We start from the raw sequence: 23,731 nt of genomic DNA, 5'->3' as shown, positions 1-23,731 counted from the left end.
TCTCACCACTATGATCCTCCACTCAGCTGCCAAAGTGATTTTTCTGAAGGTCAGTCCTGTAACCTTCCAACTCCAACCAAAAAGTCAGTGTTGCCTTATTACCTCTATGATCAAATATAAAGTTCTTTGTAACATGGCATCTTCTGGGTTTTCCAATCTTTTTTATGCTTTACTCCCCTCCATATACTCTATGGTTTAGTTACACTGGCCTAGATGATTTTCCTTGAACATCTCTTCTCCCATGTCTATGTCTTTTCATTTACCATCTCCTGGGTATAAATTTCCCTCTCAACTCACTTTTGTCTCTTAGCTTCTCTGACTTCCTTCATCCCACCTGTCTTGTCTGCCCTACCAACCCTCAATGGTTGACTTAAGACTTGTCTTATGAGATTCCTTTCCATGAATTAGTTGTATTTCTTGTATGTATTAAAACTACCTAATATATTTATATACAACTGTATCAAAAACCCTCTGTGATGTCTTATCCTTCTTATTTTGCTGATAAGCTCCTCGAAGGAAAGGGGCTAGTTGTTAACCTTATATCTCACCATTGATCTAAGCATGGTAGGTAGGTCATGATGAATGGTTTTGTTTGTGATTTTAATTGGAAGGAAATTAAAGGATGGCATATCCTTTTATCTTTATATTATTTGAGCTAGTTCTTGAATTTCAGCAGGATTCTTATGATGAGAGCTAAGGCAAAGAATACTTGGGGGTGGAGAGATAAATGCCACTGAAATACTGAATTGTCAATTCTGACGTTGTTGAAATGCTTTTTAGATTTGGTTAACTGCATTGCAGATCAAATGAGATTTTGTAGCTGTCCAGTCAGGTTGCATGAAGTTGTGGAAGAGTCAATGGGATCTAGTGGAAAGAATTCTTGCCTAGGAAGCAAAAAACCTGGGTCTTATGCCTGGTTCTGACACTAATTGATTGTGTAACTGTAGTTAAAGTTAGATAACTTCTTGGTAGTTCTGTTTTCTCAACTGTAGATTGACTGGTATTGATGAAGTCTAAAATAAATTCAGTCTCAAACTCTTATTTCTCTGATGCCCTTCACCTATATCATAGGTTTCTTCTGAAAATAGGTTAAGCAAGTATATGGGAAACTGTTTTGAAAGATATACATTGTAAGGTTTATTTGTTTTTTCTATTAGGAAAAGAATGTGTCTCTAAAGCATACAACTTCACATCTTTTAATTTTCCAATAATATCTTCATTAATATTAAAAACAGAAACTGCCCTTTCTTATTCAATTTTTTTCATAATCTATTCCACTAAACTTTCTTTAATTTGAATAGTACATTTTCTATATTAAGCTTTTCTTTCTCAGTAATTATAATAATATACAACATTTATGGACTGCTGTAGACTTTTGAACCAGTTACATGCATCAACCAATATAATTCTTTAATACTAAAAAGATGGTGGTTGATTTTTTAAAGAAAAAAAGAAAATTTACAACCCTAATAGGACTTTGACAAAAATAAGCATAGATCCCCTTAGTGTTTTCAACTTTGCAAAACACTCATAACCCTGCAAGGTAGGTAACATGAATATTATTATTCCTGTTTACCAGAAGATGAAACAGGCTGTGAGAGATTAAAGTATGTTCTCAGTGATAATATGTATCTGAGAGAGAATTTGAACTTAGGTCCCCCAATTCCAAGTTCAGCATCCTATCAACTATATTACATTGTGTTACATGTTTCTTTCTGGAAATTTCCAAACTTACTTTCCAGATAAAAAATTCAGCCTATAAATTTCTTTCCCTCTGGGGAATTTCTACCCCTATCATTGATCAAAGATAACTTTTAAAAAGTCCAATTCATTAAAATGTAAGTAAAGAAAAAGAGTATAATTATAGTGCAGCTTAGAGTTGTCATCAATGTTTTATAGATTTTTTTAAATGTCCACAAAAGTAAATTAATAGGAATCAAAAAGCAAAGAGGGTCATATAACCATTGGGATATGATAAAATTCTATTGACTTTACTAAGTTTCAAGGAAAAAAGACAATTTAACTAATTACAAAATCAGTGGGGTATAATTATCTGAATCTTGTTTCAGATACTATGTCATCCTGAACACATCACTTACCCTCTCTCAGTCTCAGTTTCTTTATCTATAAGATGGGAATAACATAACCTATAGCTTTGAAAATATAGGGTTGTTGAAGGGAGAATCAAATAAGAAGATGAATGTTAAATTTTTCCAAGCCTTAATGTTTCCCAACAATTATTTTATAGTTCCTGTAGTAGGATCTGCATAACATGGGACAGCATATCTTTGGATCTCAATCTCTCTCTCTCTTTCTACATATATATGTGTGTGTGTGTTTGTGTATGTGTATATAGGTACATGTGTATGTATGTGTATATATTTATGTCCATATATACATACATATATGCATATGCACATATATACACATATATGTTTGTGTACATACATCTATGTATAGATACACTTCTATACATATATATATATATGTATATATATATATATACACACTTGTGGAATAGTAGTATAATTTTCATATGGAAGGAATACATTCTGGGGAAATAACTCATGTTCATGGCTTATAAATAGCCTTCATTCTTCAAATAGATACTTTTTATCTTGTAACTACAATCTAGGTTCATGTTTGGGTCAATTAATATTCCCACTTAGGTGACTTTGATTTGATCAGCTTTAAAATATGAGTTATGGAAGTCTTTTTTTGACCAGATTTTCAGGGGAGGTGGAACAACGTAAATTTGGATTTGTAGTGGTAGAATTGCTAGAGCATTGGCCTTTAATATGGCTCTTCAAGGCTTACAGACAAGCAGATAATCTTAGGCCTAGACAAAAGATTCAAATCTTGGCAATAGGATGGTATAAAAAAGAATGGAGCCTTATTCTTAAAAAAAATAATAGATAGACAGGTAGATAGATAGATAGATAGATAGATAGATAGATAGATAGATAGATAGATAGACAGACAGACGATAAACATTATTGAATTCTTACTAACAGGCAGAAGCTAAGCTTAAAATGATAAAAATACAAGTAAGACTGCCTTCAAGTAGCTTTAAAGCTAATGGAGAAAGCCCTCTATAAAGATGGTCTAGAAAAGGTGGGGGGAGGAGTAGGGGGGAACTACACTCTGGGATATAATATGGAAATGAGAAGTGCCAGAGGGCTGATTCTTGGAAAAATAAGGTAAAAGATCATCTATCAGAACTGAGACATATATCAGAATCAAGACACTGTGGAAGGAGATAAAGATGGTGGTGAGGTAGAGGCAGCATGGTGAAGATATGATGGAGAAGTGCTATAGAGGATATGTCATTGATTGTTGTTGCTGTTGTTGAGTTGTGTCCAATTTTTTGTTAACCAAATTGGGGTTTTCTTGACAAAGATACTGGAGTGGTTTGTCATTTCCTTCTCTAAATCATTATACAGATGAGAGAACTGAAGAAAACAAACAGGTTTAAGTGAATCGTCCAGGGTCATACAGCAAGTAAGTGTCTGAAGTTGAACTTAGGTCTTCCCAAATCTAGGTCTGGGATTCTATATGCTGCACTACCTAGAAGCTTCACCTATTGGTGCAATCCAGTGCTGGGCTTCCTCTTTGGAGATAATAATTGGCCCTTTCATTTGTTTGATCTTTTGGTAACAACATTCAGTAATATGATTAAACATCATTAAGGCCATGTTAACTATTTCTCTTTGATAAAAACAAAAAGAAACAATTTCAGTTAATTAATATGAAGTAGTTTGGTAAATATGTTGCTGCCTTAAGGTTATCCAGAAAGTAAAAACAAAAACAAAATCTTTGTTTCCTGTGATAACATTTCCTTATATGATACAGAAGTTTTCTCTGTTAATATTTTATCATTTACTGTTATAATATAAAGGGCAGCCCTTACAAGTCAGGTACTGCTGTATATGTAATCATGTTTAGAGGTTGTTCCCAAGAAGGATCTATGCCTCCAAACATCTTTGTCAATAATGCCACAATTTGAGGTATGCACCTTTGATATTCTTTTTTTTTTTTTTTTTAGTGAGGCAATTGGGGTTAAGTGACTTGCCCAGGGTCACACAGCTAGTAAGTGTTAAGTGTCTGAGACCGGATTTGAACCCAGGTACTCCTGACTCCAGGGCCAGTACACTATCCACTGCGCCACCTAGCTGCCCCCACCTTTGATATTCAATGCCTGGCTCTCTCTCTCTCTCTCTCTCTCTCTCTCTCTCTCTCTCTCTCTCTCTCTCTCCACTCTCCCTCTATTCAATCTGTTCCCATTTCCTATGGATCCTATTTTCTCAGCATCTCTCCTATATATGCCATTATCTCCTCTGGTCCTGGCACACCTTTGTGCAGTAGCTTATCTCTTCATCCTGGATTGCTTTTCTTATTGCAAAAGCATTCTCTTGGCCTTCATATCTCAAGTGACTCTATTCCAGTCTATTCTCTAGTCATGTATTAAAATAATCTTGCTTTCTTGAAGGTTTGATGATCACATTCCCCTATTCAATAAACTTTATAAGCTCCCTATTAAAATAAATTCCTCTGTTTGACTTTTCTTTTTTTGGTTATTTAGAATTTAATTTTCCCCCAATTACATGTGAAAAGAAATTATAACATCCATTTAAAAAATGTTATGTTCCAAATTATCTCCCCTCCTCCCTCCCCACCCCACTCCCCTTTAAGAAGGCAAGCAATTCAATATGTTACATATGTATAGATATTGCTTGTCACCATAGTAAAATGAGCAAACATTTCCCCAGCCTATTTCTTGATTTTTAACTCTTTGTTAAAATGTGGCTCTGCTTCCAGGGTAGAGGGTGCACTGTCCCAAGCTTCAGGGGATTTATGCAGCTGTTTTGAGAAATATTTCTAGAGATTTGTAAATTTTCAGTTTTTCCAAGGTGGTATGATTTAAGGGGTGATATGTTTACTACTCTCCTGACCTATGCTCTGGCCTGCAAGATAACACAAGCCTGTGTTTCTTCCCTATAACTATGAGGAGCTTCCAGCTCCACTGTGGCCACAAGCTCTGGTGTGCTAGTGTTCCTCCTGGGCCTGGGACTGCCACCCAAGTCTGAGACCTGGATCAGAGTATGGGCAAAGCAACACAGTCCAAGCTCAGTGCTAGCAAAAAGGTCCTGTAATCTTCTTCTGGGCAATCATTCAATCCCCTTGCCCTCTGTGGGTTGAGTTCCAGAAACAGTTACTTCTCCTCCTGCTGATTCAGTGGATTCCAAGTCCTGCTGCTAGTTTTCTGGGCCTGGGGCTGCACTTGTGTGGCCTGTGCTAGACTGTTATAATATAAAGGGCAGCCCTCCACTCTCACAGACCTTTCTTGTGGACCTTCTAAGCTGTCTTTGGCTGGAAAATTATTTCACCCTGTCCTTTTGTTGGTTCTGCTGCCCTAGAAATTGTCTTATGGCATTATTTGAAGTTATTGGAAGGTTCTTGGGGAAAGCTCAGTAAAGGTAATGCCTTTTCTCCATCTTTGCTCTGCTCCTCTTCTGTTTAGCTTCCAAAATGTTTTATAACCTGGTCCATTTCTTCCTTTCCAATCATCTCATACCTTACTCCCTATATCTCCACCCCCACATACTCTAATATATAGTCACTCTGGTCTCCATGCTGTTTCTCACAGTCCATCTCCCAACATGTTGTTTTCATGAGCTATAATCCAATTACAAAGGGTTTTTTTCCCCTTCCTTATCTCTAACTCCTGACTTCCTTGGCTTCTGTCAAATATGAGTTCAAATCCCATTTTATAAAAGAAGCCAGTACAGATTCCCCTTGATGTTATTTGCATCCCTCTGAGTTTATCTCCAATTTTCCTTTATGTGTCTTGTCTGCACAAGATTATTTTCATTGAGAGCTGCTTGAAGAAAGTACTGCTTTTGCCTGTCTTTGTATTTTAGCACCAGGTCTGGCACTTTAAAGGATCTCTATATTTGCTCTCAGGTTTGGGCCTTAAAGATATTTAGTTTTACTTGAGTGTTCTAGTGAAATATAAATTTGTTGGGTGAAGGAGGAAGAAAGATAATTAACATATTAGTTTCTATTATTATCATTAGCATTTAGCATTTATATTATACATGCTGTGGGCTAAACATAATACTAAAAGCTTTACAAATATTTAATTTGATCTTGTTAGTAACCCTGGGACGTAGATGTTACTACAACTGAGACTTCTGGAGGGTCAAACAGCTAATAAATGTCTGAGACCAGATTTGAACTCAGGTTTCCCTTAGTCCAACCCCATTGTTCTATTCACTGTGTCACCTAGTTGCCTCTAATAAGACGGATAGTTCAATTGATTGGTAAGTAGATAGATACATAGATAGATGATAGATAGGTAGATAGACAGACAGACAGATAGATAGATAGATAGATAGATAGATAGATAGATAGATAGATAGATAGATAGATAGATAGATAGATGAAGCACTTTATGTGTTGACTATCTACCGGTTATAGTAGTAGTTCGAGAAGAGAAGAGAAGAGAAGAGAAGAGAAGAGAAGAGAAGAGAAGAGAAGAGAAGAGAAGAGAAGAGAAGAGAAGAGAAGAGAAGAGAAGAGAAGAGAAGAGAAGAGAAGAGAAGAGAAGAGAAGAGAAGAGAAGAGAAGAGAAGAGAAGAGGAGAGAAAAAGTTCTGTGTGTATTAGAAGACTGAAAGCTCATTATGATTTAACAACGTGAAAGGATAGCCAAAAAAGTAAATATAAAAGTAGCTACAATTAAGTAGTAGCATAGCGTTCAATGTTAGGAAGCCAATAGTCCCACTCTACTTTGTCCAGGACAGACATTATCTAGAATAATGTGGTCAGTTCTAGAACCCATATTTTAGAAAAGATTTGCAAGGTTAAAGAGTGCGTAGGGGAAGAAGAACAGGATTGTGAAGTGTTTTAAAGATAATGAACTATGGAACTAGGAATGGTCATTCTGGAGAAGAGAAGAAGTAGAGGATACTGTGGTAGCTATATTCAAATGTTTTGAAATGCCACTTGTAGAAGAGCAATTATATTGCTTAACGTAATCCCAGTTGTCAGGTAAGGGATAGTGAATATCAGTTTCAAAGAGGCTAATTTGTACTTCATTTAAAGAGCAGACAAACTTTTTAATAAGGAGAGCAATGGTAAAATTAAATGGTATGCCTCAGGAATAAATGGGTTCTCTCATCACTAGAGGTCTTTAAAAAAGCTGGATAACTTCTTGTTAGATATATGATGGGGTAATTTTTTTCAAGTATGGGTTGGCTAGATGAATTCTGAGATCCTTTTCAATTTGGAAAGTCTTGACTTCAATGTTTCTCTGTGATTAGATGACAACTAAGAAAAAGATGTGTGCCTAAAGGCATGAAGATGGGTATATGAGCATGGAGGACAGGGATAGGGAAGTGAAGACAAATTTTACCTATTGTATACTCTTTTATTTCTAATGACTGACCCTGTTCCTGAATATAACATTAAAAATAAATTCACTCCCTGGCCAGTGATACTATAACACCATTTCACTACATAAAACATTTAAAACTTGGCCACATGAAATTTTAAAGATGTGTCCAATAAGATTGGTGGTTTAGTAGGAAGTGTTGCACAGAAGTACACATTTTCATGGCCTCTTATGCTCTTATTTATAATACTTGCTGCTTAAAGAAACTCAGTGTGGTATTAAACTTGTAAGTTTTTTATAGATTGATTAATTGTTTTGAATGCAGTGTTGCTACTTCCTTCATGGTGGATTTAAACTATCTTTTCTTTAGCAATTAAAATCAATTTGGGAAACACAGTCATTTTTGAATAAGGAATAAATAAGTCTGGTATTGGAAATAATTTTCAAACTATTGTAATAATGCAAATCATGCAGCAATCCTCAGGATTTTTCACTTAGAAATAAAAATATCAAGAGCTGGTTGTGGACTAAGAAGTCAATTTAGTCATGTACAAATGTGATACAAACACTCCCTAAAGGAATGCATGTGCGACGCTTCTAATAGCCCAGTGAAAGCATTTTATGATTGAAAACACCTTAATTTTCTGCATGAGGAAGATGGATAGTGGTGTATTTTTCCCATAGGATTTTAATGACATAAATAAATACAAACATCAGACCATGCAATGTAGAGTTTACTGCCAATTTTTTTTCAAATATAGGGTTTTATCATGCTTCAGCAGGCAGTCTAATTGAGCCAGCAAGAATTGTACTTTGAATATGATGTCATGGATACTCAGAACTAGCAAGACAAGCCTATTATGAAATATAAACTCTACAATGTGATAATCTAGCTATATTAAGTCAAATTCAGAAAATATAGAGGTCACATTCAGAGATGTAAAATATTTAGCTTTTGGTGGCTATTCTTCATATGCTTTCTACTGTTTTAGATTACAAGTTTTTTTTTTTTTATGGTTAGAGACTTTTCCTGTGTTGAGTATAGAAATTGCTTTAATAAATAAGTGGGATTATTATGGCATAAGATGTCTTTGTATTTCAGCCTCATATAAGTAGTTGCATTTATATAAGAAACATTGAATATTAGTATGCATGATGAAAAAGCATGATAAAAAATGTCAGCTTTGTAAGGATTGTTTCCTTCAGTGCAATATGGTTATAGCTCAAAATGTTGGGGAAAAATAGGATCTGTATCTGTATCTATATATACCTTAATACCATCTAATTATTGCTTTTCAGACCCTGACTATAATAAATGCCAAATTAGTGGGCTAAATTTTCAATCTTCATTCCTCTTGACAAAGCACATAATCATAGATGTTGTTGTTGTTATAGTTTTTGCATGTATGTAACTTATTGATCAGGATACCCATTTAAACATTTTTTGTTTTGTTTTGTTGTGTTCTGTTACTTTGGGGATTCAGTAATATGATTTCAATGGATTAGTTCATTTAGTTGTACAACTCTACTGTAGTTTTGTGATTGGCCTGACCCACTTAGTGTTTCAATTAGAGGGGTACTTTGACCGGGATCTAGTTTTTTATAGTAGTCAGAAACCAAGCATATGACTGTCCCTCCAGAGCTTAGACTCACATCTTTTGTTAGCATTTAAACCAATGCCAGAGAGGGTTAGAAAGTGAACCAAGTATTCTTTACCTGTCACTTACTCTTAGAGCATCTTGCAGTTACTTTCTGCCTTCCCTGAGCTTCTTTATCAGTAGTGTGGTTTACTTAACTCTATGGGTTGGCATTTCCACCTCAGGTCAATGGCTAAACCTCTTACTCCAGGTCCCCCATTGGCCCTCTTACATCTATTTATCCTAAAGTTCAATTATAAAGTTGTAACCACATAGATGTAGAAATGGAAGATCCCACAAAAGCTACCTAATCCTTCCATGTATTTTTTACACTTGAGGAAAATTAGTCCGAGGGAGGTTAAGTGATTTGTCAGAGGTCCTCCAGCTCCTGGTCCCCGATTCTTCCTCTGTTACATGGTGTTCATCTTAAGATTTTCTTTGGAAGAGAAGAAATCAATGTAAATAGTTTGACAGTATAGCAATTGTGCATTTCCAACACACAAATTCAGTGCCTGCATTAGACCCTCAGAGTGATTGGGCATTTTAAGGTTAGGAGCCCTAAGGATTCTGAACCTTCCCTGTTTTTAGTTTTTGTTTGTTTTGTTCTGTTCTTCTGTATTTTGTTTTGTTTTCCATCATTCTAGATATCATACTACTTTAGCTCATCTATTCCCTTAGAAGCTCAGAATAATGCTAAGCATTAGGTATATTCTGAGCTACATGTGATCTCAGTCCTGCTTTCCTCATATCTAGCATATTTAATTTCATTTGTTCCCCACCTTTAATATTGATCACCTAGTAAAATAAAGTATACAATGATCAAGTCCTTTCTTAAACTGAACTGCCAAGAATTCAAGCTCTAATGAAGAACATGTAACTCAGATAAGCTGGCCACATCATTTGAATGTCAAGTGTACATTGACTTAAAAGACTATTTTACAAGGCAAGCACTCACAAGGAAGGCAAAAGAAGCCACAAAACGGCACACTAAAGGTCTTTCTGAAGAACTTTGACATCAGTTGTGAGACATGGGAGATATTGTCACCTGACCCACCCAGCATGGCATACCTACATTAAAGAATGGACTATATGAGCAAAGCAGAATTTCAGTAATTCAAAGGAAATGCTAGAGACATCACAACTCCAAATGTTCATATAGACTATGTGTGACCAACCTGTGATAGAGCCTTCTGAGACACAATTGGACATACTGTACATTGACCCCAACATAGGGATATCATTTTGGTCTTCTTTGAGTATGAAGGACAACAACCAACAGTACTTAAGTTTTAAGGGATTTCCTACCCATCCACCTATCCCTCCCTTCCCTCCTCCCAAGAAAAGGAGAAAGTTCCTGATTATCATCTTTAAGCAAAGCAAGCTAGCAAGAAGAAAGGCACAAACTACTGAAAATAATGACATTTTGCAAATTTCATTCCCTATAGCCAAAATCCATCCAATTTTGTAACACCTCTCTTTCCCCCTAAGCATTTTCTGTTAGCACATAACTTGACATGCTCCTAGCACTATTTGCCTCCAGAGCTCTTTGTGGATGAGGCAGAGATGCTGAATTTGCAACTGTCAACAAGGTACATTAGAAATGTCTTTGCTGTTCTGATTTTCACACAGAGAGCGCTCCAGTCCAATGAAGCACTACATTATCTTTCTGTCTACTAGTCTTTAATATTCTCTTACCACAATATCAGCATGACAAAATTCATCTTGTTTTTTCTCATACTGACCTTCACACATGCAATAAACAACTTTTACTTCTCCCCTTATTTTTACCAATTGATGTCTTTCCTAACTTAGCTTAGGTGCCTTTGTCTTCCACACACACGCATGCATGCATACACACACATGTACATACATGTATACATGCATACAAATACACACACACACACACACACATATATATATATATAAACTTTAATGCCTGGCACGGAGTAGTAGGCTGTTGGGGAAAATTTATTGAATTGAATTTAGCATAATTAGGACATGGACTTCAAAAAAAATTACAGGGGCAGCTAGGTGGCACAGTGGATAGAGCACTGGCCCTGGAGTAAGGAGTACCTGAGTTCAAATCCGGCCTCAGACACTTAACACTTACTAGCTGTGTGACCCTGGGCAAGTCACTTAACCCCAATTGCCTCACTTAAAAAATATTACAACACAGGAAATTTTCCCAAAGTCATTTAACAAAAGATTAAAAATAGGAAACATCTATGTCCCCTTTCTATTTTTCAAAGCAAAGTGATTAAATTATATAATATAAAATAAGTTTAAGAACAACTAGAAATAGAAAATAAAGAGTGCTAGTAAATGAAAGCTTTGCTATACAAATGTTTGAAGATGTTGTTGTTTCTGTCAATTAACATTTACTTTACCCGTACTATATACCAGGCACTGTGCTAAACACTGTGGAACCAACTTATTTGGTGCCCTAGAGGCAGCTAGGTGACCCAGTGGAGAAATTGCTGGGCCTGGATCCAGGAAGACCTGAGTTCATATTTGATCAAAGACACTTAGTTTTATGACTTGGGGAACTCACTATGTCTGCTTCAATTTTCCCAACTATAAAATGGGGATAAAAATAGCATCTACTTCCTGGAGTAGTTGTGAATACTAAATAAGATAACATTTGTAAAGCACCTAGCACAGTACCAAGCACATATTAGGTGCTTAACAAATGCTTTTTGGGGGGGTATCTAGGTGGCACAGTGGATAAAGCACTGGCCCTGAATTCAGGAGGACCTGAGTTAAAATCCAGCCTCAGATATTTGACACTTACTAGTTGTGTGACCCTGGGCAAGTCACTTAACCCTCATTGAACTGCAAAAAAAAGCTTTTTTTCTATCTTGCCTTCCTATTTGGTCTAGGAAAAAAAATCAGACTCAATATTAATGTATTACATGATGTGCTGCAGGATAAAAAAAATTGTTAATAGAAAGAAATAACACATCTGAGTTTTTCAGCACAGGTTAGAGACCTAAAGATCAAATAATTTTTTATGTAGTTACATCAGATGGTTGAGTGCATCAATGCTTCAATGTCTTAAATTTTGTTGATAAACATAAATGACATCCACACTGAGGTTCTCCCCATGATGAGAGAACCATGATAAGTTTTTGCATAGAAGTAAAGTTAATAAGTATTTGGAGAGAGAGAGAGAGAGAGAGAGAGAGAGAGAGAGAGAGAGAGAGAGAGAGAGAGAGAGAGAGAGAATGAATTTTGGGTTTCCTGGTTTTATAGGAGTTAAAGTTCCTAGAAGTAGACTCCATATACTTAGGAGATCATAATCTGCCAAGAGCCAGCCAGCTTCCCTGTAGCAGCCCTGGATTTGTAATCCAAAAACCAGCATTTGAATCCCAGATCACCACTTACTACCTGTGTAACAGCAAGGGAAGTCTCATAACCATTTTGAGCATGGTTTTCCTCACTGTCAAAAGTTTTCATGGGGATTAAATGAACTAATGCATAAAATTATACTTATAAAAAATTTGTAAACACCCCATAAATTTTAGGATATATGATTATTTTAATAGTTTATTTTTTATTATTAATGCTATCATTGTCATCATCATTGCTGTACTATAGAAAGCAGTGAGTAATATATAGTACAGTGAGTAATATATAGTACAACCACATTTTATCAGTGTAAATGAAGATGCAGAATCTAAGGAAGGTTAATATGTTCCACCCTGGAAAGCTTTTTCCTCCCAAGGAAACAATTTATATTTCCTAAATGATAAATGGAATATTATATTCATTTAGTATAATTAGTTAAATCTTACAAGTCTACAAACTTGATAGTAAATTATCTTTGGGAAAAAGAATAAAGGAATTCTTTTAATACCAGGATCAGTGAGTGAAGGGGGTGGGTAACTAGGGGTGGGAAGAATGGGCAGGGGTGGGGGTGAGGGAAGGCAGTACAGAATATTTGTTACAAAGCAGATTGCTGCAATAGATAAAGCAAATGAGAATGGTTTGAGTGGGATTGCTTTTTGCTTCATCAGCTTCAGATGGAGAAATCCTTAATGTACATTTGAATTGAATTACATAAAACTAAAGAAAACAATTCTATTTTGTTGTCACAAGAGGTGGTCCCCTAGTAGATACAGCACGTTTATATATACAGTTCTGATTACTTTCTTGTGGCTTATACAATGTTCACATCTGAATGTGATAGCTTATTTTTTAATGAAAAGCCTTAGAATCTTTCTTGTCAACATAATTGCTCCATTGGTTTCTGTATTTTAATTTAAAAATGTATTCTCTTTTTTTTTTTTTTTTGAGAGGCAATGGGGGTTAAGTGACCTGCCCAGGATCACACAGCTAGTAAGTGTTAAGTGTCTGAGGCCGGATTTGAACTCAGGGACTCCTGAATCCAGGGCCGGTGCTTTAACCACTGCGCCATCTAGCTGCCCCAAAATGTATTCTCTTGACAACTTTTGAAGCCCAGTCACAAATCAGTGTTACTTAGAGAAACTTATTTTAATCCAATATTGAAATTTTGGCAAGAGACAAATAGTAGGTCAGGAATAAGGCTGTAGGAAATTGAATATTGGTCTGGCTAAGACAAAATAATAAATAACAATTTAGTCAGGTTAGGTACTTGATATGTTCTTTGTCATATGCCTTTCCTCTCTCTCTCTCTCTCTCTCTCTCTCTCTCTCTCTCTCTCTCTCTCTCTCTCTCTGTGTGTATGTGTGTGTGCATTTAGAGAATAGGATAAAGATTGAACCTTAGATTTCACTGATATAATAATCTCAAAGATAAGGAAACTTCCTCTACTACTGAGTCAGGTTGGCTTGGCCCCTTCTCTACAACTTGTCTTAGGAATTGCTGACAGCCTAGAGAATTTAAGTGAGTTGTTCTGGGTTACAAAACCAGTGTTTCTAAGGCAGTGGTGGGAGGAAGAAAGGGAATGAGACCAGTGGAACCCACATCATCCTCATTCCAAGGTCACCTCTCCACCTAGAATGAAATATTGCTTCTCATACAAGCGGACATAATGCACATAGTTATTTGTATAAGAATCATTTCTCTACACACTTGGATGAGAAGTAGCATTACTGAATGGATAGAGAGGTAGCTTTGGAGTCAGGAACACTGGAATTAGGAGTTAATGTAGTCTCCTTTCCCTAAATGTGCAAACAATTGAGACTGGTGAAGCTGAGCAAGTCATTTAACATTTTAGAGCTCTAGAGGCTTCTCTAAGTGCTTTAGATGCAAAACGAAGAGTAGTAGTTTAGGTAGAACTAAGGCTTAAAACCTTTGTCGTGTGCTCTCTAAATGACCTTGGATAATTGACTTTACTTTCCTGGGCTTTTCTTTCCTCATCCATGAAATTGTAGGGTTTAGAACTAGGCCCTTCCATTACATGTCCAGCTCTAAATCTCTTACCCTATAATCCTAAATGAGGTATACAGGAGAAGGGAAGAATCAGGGAATACTTAAAGGAGAAGGTGGCATTTAAGTTAGGTTTTAAAGAATGAGCTAGAGTTCATTTAGGAAACTGGGAATACAGATATGCCAGGCATAGGAAAGGGCATGAGCCAGCCACAGGTGTATAAAAGCTGAGGACTTGATTAGGGGATAGCAAGTAGCCCAATTTATTTGAGTAGTCATTTTGTGATTGTCTTTTAGAACATCCCTTTTCTAATATCACCAGAAAATAAAAGACCTATTTATTAGTTAGTCCAATAGGAGTTAGATAATCCTAAAACATGCAGTGTGTAAATTAGGAAGTTATGTGACTTTACCCATGATTTACTAGAGAGCAAAAATGTCAAATAAGTCACAGGTGACTCAAAACATTCCTGGATGTGGCCCAAACCAAACTAACATGTAATTTTAATTTCTGATGTTAATGTGTTGATATATTCATTTCTAAAAAAGAAATATATAGGCCCATGTGGTTTTGCAAGTCAATATGCAGCCTCCTTATGCATGAATTTGATACCACTGCTATAGAGCATACTTTTCTATTGACTTCAATATTCATGTATATTAGAAATAGTATCACAGAATCTCAGTGTTGTAATGGACCCTGGAGATGAACAAATCAAATGCAATCCTTAACACGTATCACAAATACTTACCTGACAACTGTTCATTCAGCTTTTAGTTAAAGATCTCCAATATGGGAGAAGTTACTAGCTCATAAGGCATGACATTAATGCTCATTATAGGTACTTTCAGCCACAATAACAAAATACAAGATGTCACTTTCCCATGTTGTCTTTACTTATATCTTTGAAGACTTTAGAGTTTCCATGAGGTACTTTAAGAAGCATTATACTTCAGCATTTAAAGAATCCATGATTTTCAGTATGGAGTTTCCTTCCACTCATTCAAAGTGCAACTATTGCATGTCTTAGTAGGTTTTTGGAGTTACCTTGGGGGCCCAGTAGGGGATGTGGGAGGGAGGGAGGTAGAGATCACCCTTCAGTGAACCTTGTAATAAGAGTCTTTTAATGGCAGATCTATAACCCATCACCAGGCATCCACTCCATCACTTTCTACTTTCAGAGAACCTGCCAAAGTTGCATAGCCTTTATGAATACAGAGCCATTGCCATGCTTTGATAAAGAGTCTAAGTAGGAATTCAGTGGAGGAAGAAGGAACATAGAGTTTGAGGAATTTATTACCATGTTAATAAATTGTGCCCAATAAAGAAGATAACTTAATATTTCCTTCTATTACATTTGAAATTGAACAAACTGGCCTCCTTAATTCAATGGACCATTAAATAGGGAATAGTAATTTGAGTCCAAAGAATATGTCCTATTTGTAGAAATAGTCTTTCTGTGTCCAAGGCTTCTTAAAATGTACTTAACACTTTTTAAAATCATACAGATTTATCATAGCTAAATGTTTTCCTTTTTTATTGTAATTATTCCTTAGAGGATACTTGGAGACATAGTAGTGGTAGTGCTGGGATTAAAATCCCACCTCTGAGTCATACTACTGCTTTGTTGATTGACTGGTAACATAAACTCTTTGTACCGCAGATAATCCCCCTAGGACACATGTAGTATATCATAAATGCATTTTTTGCATTAATATAGGGAATTCCCACACTGGAAATTCCTCACACTGAAAAAAACAATAGTCTTCATATTTAGCATATAATTATACCTATTTTTATCTTACTAATTCTTCCATGGAAGGGATCTTACATTTCATTGCTTGTATTGTATAGTGCTTAGCCTACTTAAAAAGAAAGTTAGGTAAGAATTTCTAGCTTGTATAGAGTATATATGAATATAGTCATGTACACACAGAATATATTATATATATGGATATACCTAGAGAGAATGTGTATGTATTAAGTATCTTTATTTGAAGCAAACACAATATTGAGTGGTAATAGAGAATTAAATTCAATATTTTACTAGTAAACATGCCTGTTAACTGCTACTAAAATTTACATGAAATCTGAAAATCAAATTAAACATGAGTGACTGAATGAGAACTAAGAATTTTAACCCTAGATTCATTATTTAACTTTTTTTAATGAAAAGCATTTATTTGTAAATAAACATCATTTATTTGGAAAAAAAAGTAAAAGAATTATATTGGTCACTTCCCATAATAGACATCATTATTTGTAAGAATGTTGAGATACTATAATGAAAAGGGAAATGAGCTTTAATTTATAATATTGTGAACAGAAATTAAGAGCCTATCATATGCAAAGTATGGGACTAGGCCAGGAGCTCTCACCCTGGGTCCACTGTGATTTCTGTTTGTTTCCTGTTGTTTCTATAATGTTGATAACTACTGCAATAAAATTGATTTTCTTTGTAATTTTATGAATTGTTTATGATATATTTGAAAGTTTTATTATTCCTTTGAGTCCACAGGCTTATCATATTTTTGAAGGGATCCATGACTCAAAAAATGGTTAAGAACTGTAGGCCCACGGGGCAGCTAGGTGGCACAGTAGATAAAGCACTAGCCCTGGATTAGGGAGGACCTGAGTTCAAATCTGACCTCAGACACTTGACACTTACTAGCTGTGTGACCTTGGCAAGTCACTAAGTCACTTGACCCTCATTGCCCTACAAAAAAATTTTTTTTTAAAGCTAGCTTTCTTTATAAGCCCTTAGCAAGTTATAAAGATCTAATAAGTTTTGGGAAATAAATATTAAGTACCTACTAAGTGCAAAGCACTTTGGTAAGCATTGCAGTATTTGCCCTCATGGAGCTAGCTTAGAACTTGACAGAAGAACTTGACATCAATGCAAATGAAAGAAATATAAGATGTAGTTATCAAATAAAAAAAATCCTAATATGCCCTTATATTTCTGGTTTTCTTTTCAGGAATATACCATAGATATAATTTTTGCCCAAACTTGGTTTGATAGTCGCTTAAGATTTAATAGCACAATGAAAGTCTTGATGCTTAATAGCAACATGGTTGGGAAAATTTGGATCCCTGATACTTTCTTCAGAAACTCAAGAAAATCAGATGCTCATTGGATAACAACTCCCAACCGACTGCTTCGAATATGGAGTGATGGAAGAGTTCTCTATACCTTAAGGTAATATTTCTGTTGTTATTTAATTAGAAAACTATTTATCTTAGTAGTGTTATCCATAATAATTCTATAATTCATTTAATAATTTTTTTCTTTTTTTAAAATGGAAAATGCAGAAATGACATTTCCATAAATCAAATTTACAGACAGTTTCCATACATACAAGTTTCACAAAACAAATGAATTACAGAATGTTCAAAAATGCATTCATGTTACAAGGATGGTTAAGGGTCATTAAGTACACCATTTTTAGAGGTGATGGACAGAAAGCAATGAATACAGATAGAGTGCCAAACTACCCCTTAAACAGTATGTTGTTGTTATTGTTGTTGTTGTTTTTCTGTCGTTTCAGTCACATTTCATTCTTCATGACCTCATTTGGGATTTTCTTGGTGAATATAATGTAGTGGTTTGGCATTTCCTTCTCCATCTCATTTTACAGATGAGGAACTGAGGCAAACAGGGTTAAATATATTCCCCAGGGTCACACAAGTAGTAAGTGACTGATTTCAATTGAGGAATAGTCTTCCTGATTCCAGGTCCTACACCCTGTCCACTGCACCACCTAACTGCCCAAACAATATGTAGGTTTGCCTTTGAAAAAAAAATTAAGTGAATTTTCCACTCCAATTCCCCCCCTACTGTCCCTGGAATACTCAAGGTTCCCTATTGTGCCACCTTACCAAAATCTACCCTTCTGCTCAGCTTGCTATCAAAGCCTTTTTATTCCTGTCTTTCCTTTTTTCCAAAGTCCCCATCAAAATATAGCTGTCCTATATACGACTTCCTCAGACCCTTTTCTCTTCAGGTATTAATAGACATTAATGAGATTTCTTATAGAATAAAATTTGTAAGTGATACAAAGAAAAATGGGAAAATTCATGGCAGAGAGCTGTAGAATTTTATCCATCATGACTTTCTCATAAGAAGTGTCAAAAAAGAATGATGAATGACCCAAAAGGTGGTTAATCACTTAGTGAGTGTGAGTGAGAATTAACAGATGAGCAGCCTCCCATCTCTAGTTTTTAGTGCATCCACCCACACAGATTTTATAGAATTGTTATCAGATAGTTTATTTTACCCCTGCCTGGTGTATTCTGTATTATGCTTAATCTGTGTTCTTATTGTGTTCACCATCTCCAGTAGGATGTACATTATTTAAGAGGAGGGAGCATTTTGTCCTTGTTTGCATATAATACATAGCACAGTCTTTTGCACTTAGTAAGTTCTTAATAAATAATTATTGGATGGAATCATATCTATTGTAGTGGACAGGGAGAGCCACACCAGGGAGATAGCAGTTCAGTGCAGTATTTTTTTTTGGTGAGGAAATTGGGGTTATGTGACTTGCCCAGGGTCACACAGCTAGTAAGTGTCAAGGGTTTGAGGTTGGATTTGAACTCAGGTCCTCCTGAATCCAGGGCTGGCACTCTATCCACTGCGCCACCTAGCCACCCCTCAGTGCAGTAGTAAAGTAATGGGTCAATGTATTATTCTCCATAGATAGCATACTTGTATTTCTATAGGGGCTTATTAGTGCTCAAGAAAAAGCAATAATTCGTGGTGAGAGTTTCAGGTACTAAAGGAAGACTGTAAAGGGAGGCATTTGGGGGAAGGAGCTTCTCCAGGGAATTCTAAATAATATCACATGGGAGCCAAATTGTTCTGTCTAAACCCAAATGTGTCAATAAACAGATGTTTGGTTATTTGGTATAGGAAATATCATATGATATCTACTTTGAAAATTTCTGCCTCTAAGCCTTCTCCCCTCCACATCATATTTATATCTGGAAAGTAATTTGCCTACTTTGGCTTTACCCTAAGATGTTAAAATAAATCATGCCTTGTTTCTTCTAGTACATTCAATTATCACATTTCTAGCCTTCTATTCAATGTCAAACCTCTTGGAGGGGAAAAAATTGGTTTAACTCCAAAACCTATACAACCCTGATATTTCACTCTCTTAACTTTTTTTGCATTCAGGCTCCTGATCCTATCATCCGAAATTAATTTGATTTTTTAAATGACACCCTTCTTAATTACCAAATTCAATGGATTTTAAAAAATCTTCCTTCTCATTGACATTTCTTCAATTTTTATGTGGGTAGGGGCAGCTAGGTGGTGCAGTGGATAGAGCACCAACCCTGGATTCAGGAGGACCTGAGTTCAAATCCAACCTCAGACACTTAACACTTACTAGCTGTGTGACACTAGGCAAGTCATTTAACCCCAATTGCCTCACAAAAAAAAAATTATGTGGGTGACTACCTCCTCCTCCAGGTTATTATCTTCTCCCTTAGCTTCAGACACACCACTGACTCCTTGTTTTTCCCCACATTTAATTTCTCTTTTTCTTTCCCTGGTTATTTTTTTTCCCTTTAGTCCCTTAGTATGTGGGGGCGGGGGGGGGGAGGATTCATTATGCCACAAGAATATGTTCTTCACTCTTTTTTTTACCCTTTGTCCTTCTTCCAGGACAATGATTCACTTTCAGTTTCAACTACTGCTTCTATTAAGACGACTCTCATTTATGTATTCTCAATCCTGACCATTATTTTATCTCCTGGGCCCAAACTTGTAGCTCCTATCAGCCAAAAGACATTTGCTCTTAAAATTGTCATCATCACAATTTCACTACCTAAAATCAAGCTGATTATCTTTCTTTCTAAAATCTGCTTCTCCTTTTTACTTTACTATATTTATGGTACTGTTATTTACTTTGTTCCATAAATTTATAACATTGATTTTATCTAATCAGTCACCAAATCCTGACAACTTCCTCTGTACCCTTTCCATCAGGCCCCTCCTACCTATTCCCACTGCCTTTGTCTCAGTACCATATGCCTGGATTATTTCAATAGCCTTCAACAGGTCTTCTAACTCTACTTTTCTTAAAACCCTCAATTTATACTTCATAGTACTTCCAGAATTGTTTCTCTTTCTCTCTCTCTCTCTCTCTCTCTCTCTCTCTCTCTCTCTCTCTCTCTCTCTCTCTCTCTCTCTCTCTCTCTCTCTCCCTCTCCCTCCCTCCCTTGCTCACACTCTTACCTATACATAGATTAAATTTATATAAATATTGGATAGATATAGATAGATAGATAGATAGATAGATTGATAGATCTTTTATGTGGGACTTATCACTTTGCACCCGTGGCTCCAAATCTCTGGTGGTTTCCTCTATTCTATAAAATAAAAACTATTTGATTTTCATTAAGATTCTTATTAAAGTCCCACAGTTTGGATCTATTTCATCATCTATCTTCATCTCAGTTATCCATTTCCATTCACTTGGTATTTCAACAAATTTGGACAACTCTTCTCTATAAGTACAAAATCTCCACTCCTGGCCACCTACCACCCCACTGCTCATGCTCATCAACTCCTTTGCTTTTGTTCATGCTATGCCTTATTTGAGGAATGTTTATCCTACCCCAACTATTGAATGTCTAACTATCCTTCAACTCTTAATCAATTAGCAGTTCTTTTGTGAAGACTTTCCTACATTTTCCAGTTAAACCTCATATAGCACTTTGTCTTCTGTCTCTGTAATATACTTTAAAAGTGAACCTTTCTGTACTTGAGTGTCCTCTTTGTTAAAATGGAATTTAAGTAGGGGGCAGCTAGGTGGCACAGTGGATAAAGTCCTGGCTCTAGATTAAAGAGGAACTGAGTTCAAATGTATCCTCAGACACTTGACACTTACTAGCTTTGTGCCCCTGGGCAAGTCACTTAACCATCATTTCCCTGCAAAAAAATATGGAGTTGAAGTAGATGGCCTATAAAGTTCCTTTCTACCTACTCTTCATCTATGATCCAATGAAAAAACAAATATCATGGTTATCTGAATGTCTTATTCTTCTTCTAGAAACCAAGAAGAAAAGGACTATGTCTTATCTGTCAGCATCCAAGACATTTTCCCCCTCACACAAATGCACACAATAGGTGCTTAATAAATGTTGTTTTGGGGGTAATTGTGTCAGGAGCTCTGTGCCTTTAATGTATTTCCTCCACCATCTTGGCACCACCCCCTGAAGTCTGAAACAATAGTTTCTTAACAAAGCAGATGGAGGATTGTGTGAAAAGAATTTCTTGGGGGACACAAGGACCCTGTTTTAGTCAGGTTTCTCTCTTCAGCTCCAACTTCAGAAAGCATAGTTCTTGGAAACTTTAACTAATCCCTTTTGTGGGACCAGCCCTGGGGCCCATAGGCAGATTCATAGAAATGCAGATAGAAACCACACCAACCTGAATGCCCTTCCTTAATAAATGTTGAATGGATGAATGGATGATGACTTGTGGTGTGCCCTATGACACTAGTCCCCTCCAAATCCACCTCTAGCTAGACTTGTAAATTTGTTTTTATAGGATCTGTGTGTGTGTGTGTGTGTGTGTGTGTGTGTGTGTGTGTATATATATATATATTCCCCACCTCCCTTTAGTCACTGAGCCCAACTCCCAAGATAAGACATCATTAATCCTCCTGCCACCACGGAAGCTTTAATAGTGTTGCATTCTTGTTGCTTCTCCTAAATCTCTCTATAGAGTAATGTGTGTGTGTGTGTGTGTGTGTATTTACACATAAATATGCATATATGTGTGTATGTGTCTAGGTATCCCTTTAATTACAAGCTGTAAGTCAAAGAGATTTTCAATAACTTACTCCTGCTCTATTGCAAAATTCCAGTTCTTAAACATCTAGATGGTCTATTTCTGTCTATATGTATATGTCTATATGTGTATATGTATATATGTGTGTATGTATGTATAAGAAAATTGTTCCCCCATGTGAATCCTATACTTTGCCCCAATAGCATATTACACGTAGGTTTTATGATTGGGTAGAAGTGTGAGAAAATAATGGCATTTGGCAGATACTCAAAGGCTCACCTGGAGATTAATCTAAACTGATTGACTTAAGTGAGAGTGATTGACTTTGCTGATTAGCCTCCTTCAAGTAAATTAGATTGTAACCACACCTGGCTGGCCCTTAAGGAGGTATCTTTCTCAGAAGCTCAGAACTTTGAATTCAACTTGAGACCACCTTCAAGTCCAGTGAACCAATGAAGTTGGATGCTGCCTACCCATCAGCTTGAAGCAGTATGTAAGGACCACCTCTGCTCCAGACCAAAAAAAAGCTTCCATACTCAGTTTGAGAGGAGTTCATGGTTGAAGCAGGCCCGTGGCAGAGGACTTGAGGAAGAACCAGGCCAGGATGAAACTCCAGAACTCTAGGCTACATAGGCCTTTTCTTAACTCCATGTGTTTTTTTTTTCTAATACCTAGTATGCTTTAATAAATGCTTAATGCCCAAAGAAAGCTAAAGCTCCTAATTTAAGGCAACCACTCATTAGATTTTAGATATCATAGTTAGAATTTTATCTCCTTACAGAAGGGAAGGATAAAGAATGTAGTTTGAAACATTTTCTTTTCTGACCATGTCTTTTTCTAGGGACTTAGTGAAGTCAGAAGAACCCATGCTCCAACATCCTGTACTTGGCTATTAAAAATTATTTTAAAGGTCCTTTCAGCCTTACAATTTTCTCATTCTATAAAAATATACCATCAAAAGCTGTATCCAATATGTGTGGATTTATATCTCCTGATGAGAACACATTTTTTGTTTTGTTTTATTTTAAATTTAAACCATCTTTCCTGGATATTCCCCATTTCTATCTACCTCCTGCAGAAATGCCCTTCTCACTCTCTGTATATTACCTTTAGCACCTCAGGGGCTCTTTGATTCATATGTCTGAGTAGAAACCATTAAAGTACTTGAAAATGCCACAATGAAAATGACCCTATGATGAATTTCAGATCAACTCTTAAGGAAAGTTGTTCAATGGACCTTTATAAGCAAAATAACAAAAGCCTTAAATAGGGCAGTATTTTTCTATTAAATCAAAATAAATGAATATTCAGATTTGAGCTAAAATATGATAAATGTATGCAGGGAAGCAATTCATCATAGGTATCTAAAAGTTTTGCTTTAAATTTAATTGAATTGCCTTTGAAATTTACATTTTTTAAAATGCCATCTATAAGTTGCGTTAAAAGAAATGATTTTAAATGGAATAACAGTTATCCCTGGTTACATTTTCTAGTCTGCCATTACTAGATATAAATGGCTGATAATTATAGACTGAGACATTT

At 36.0% G+C, this 23,731-nt stretch overlaps 1 protein-coding gene across 2 annotated transcripts in view; it reads left to right on the top strand.

Moving 5' to 3' along the window:
• The window catches only part of GABRG1 (gamma-aminobutyric acid type A receptor subunit gamma1), a 100,750-nt gene that overhangs the window by 51,998 nt on the left and 25,021 nt on the right, over positions 1-23,731 (top strand). For both annotated transcript variants that reach the window (XM_043973527.1, XM_043973526.1), the window contains one exon: positions 17,364-17,584. In XM_043973527.1, the coding sequence (XP_043829462.1) occupies positions 17,364-17,584 (221 nt within the window). The remainder of the gene's footprint in view (positions 1-17,363; positions 17,585-23,731) is intronic.

This window comes from Dromiciops gliroides, chromosome 6 (genome assembly GCF_019393635.1).
Source record: "Dromiciops gliroides isolate mDroGli1 chromosome 6, mDroGli1.pri, whole genome shotgun sequence".
Classification (NCBI taxonomy): domain Eukaryota; kingdom Metazoa; phylum Chordata; class Mammalia; order Microbiotheria; family Microbiotheriidae; genus Dromiciops; species Dromiciops gliroides.
The sequence above is the reverse complement of the archived record's forward strand: the minus strand, read 5'-3'. Positions and strand labels throughout refer to the sequence as shown.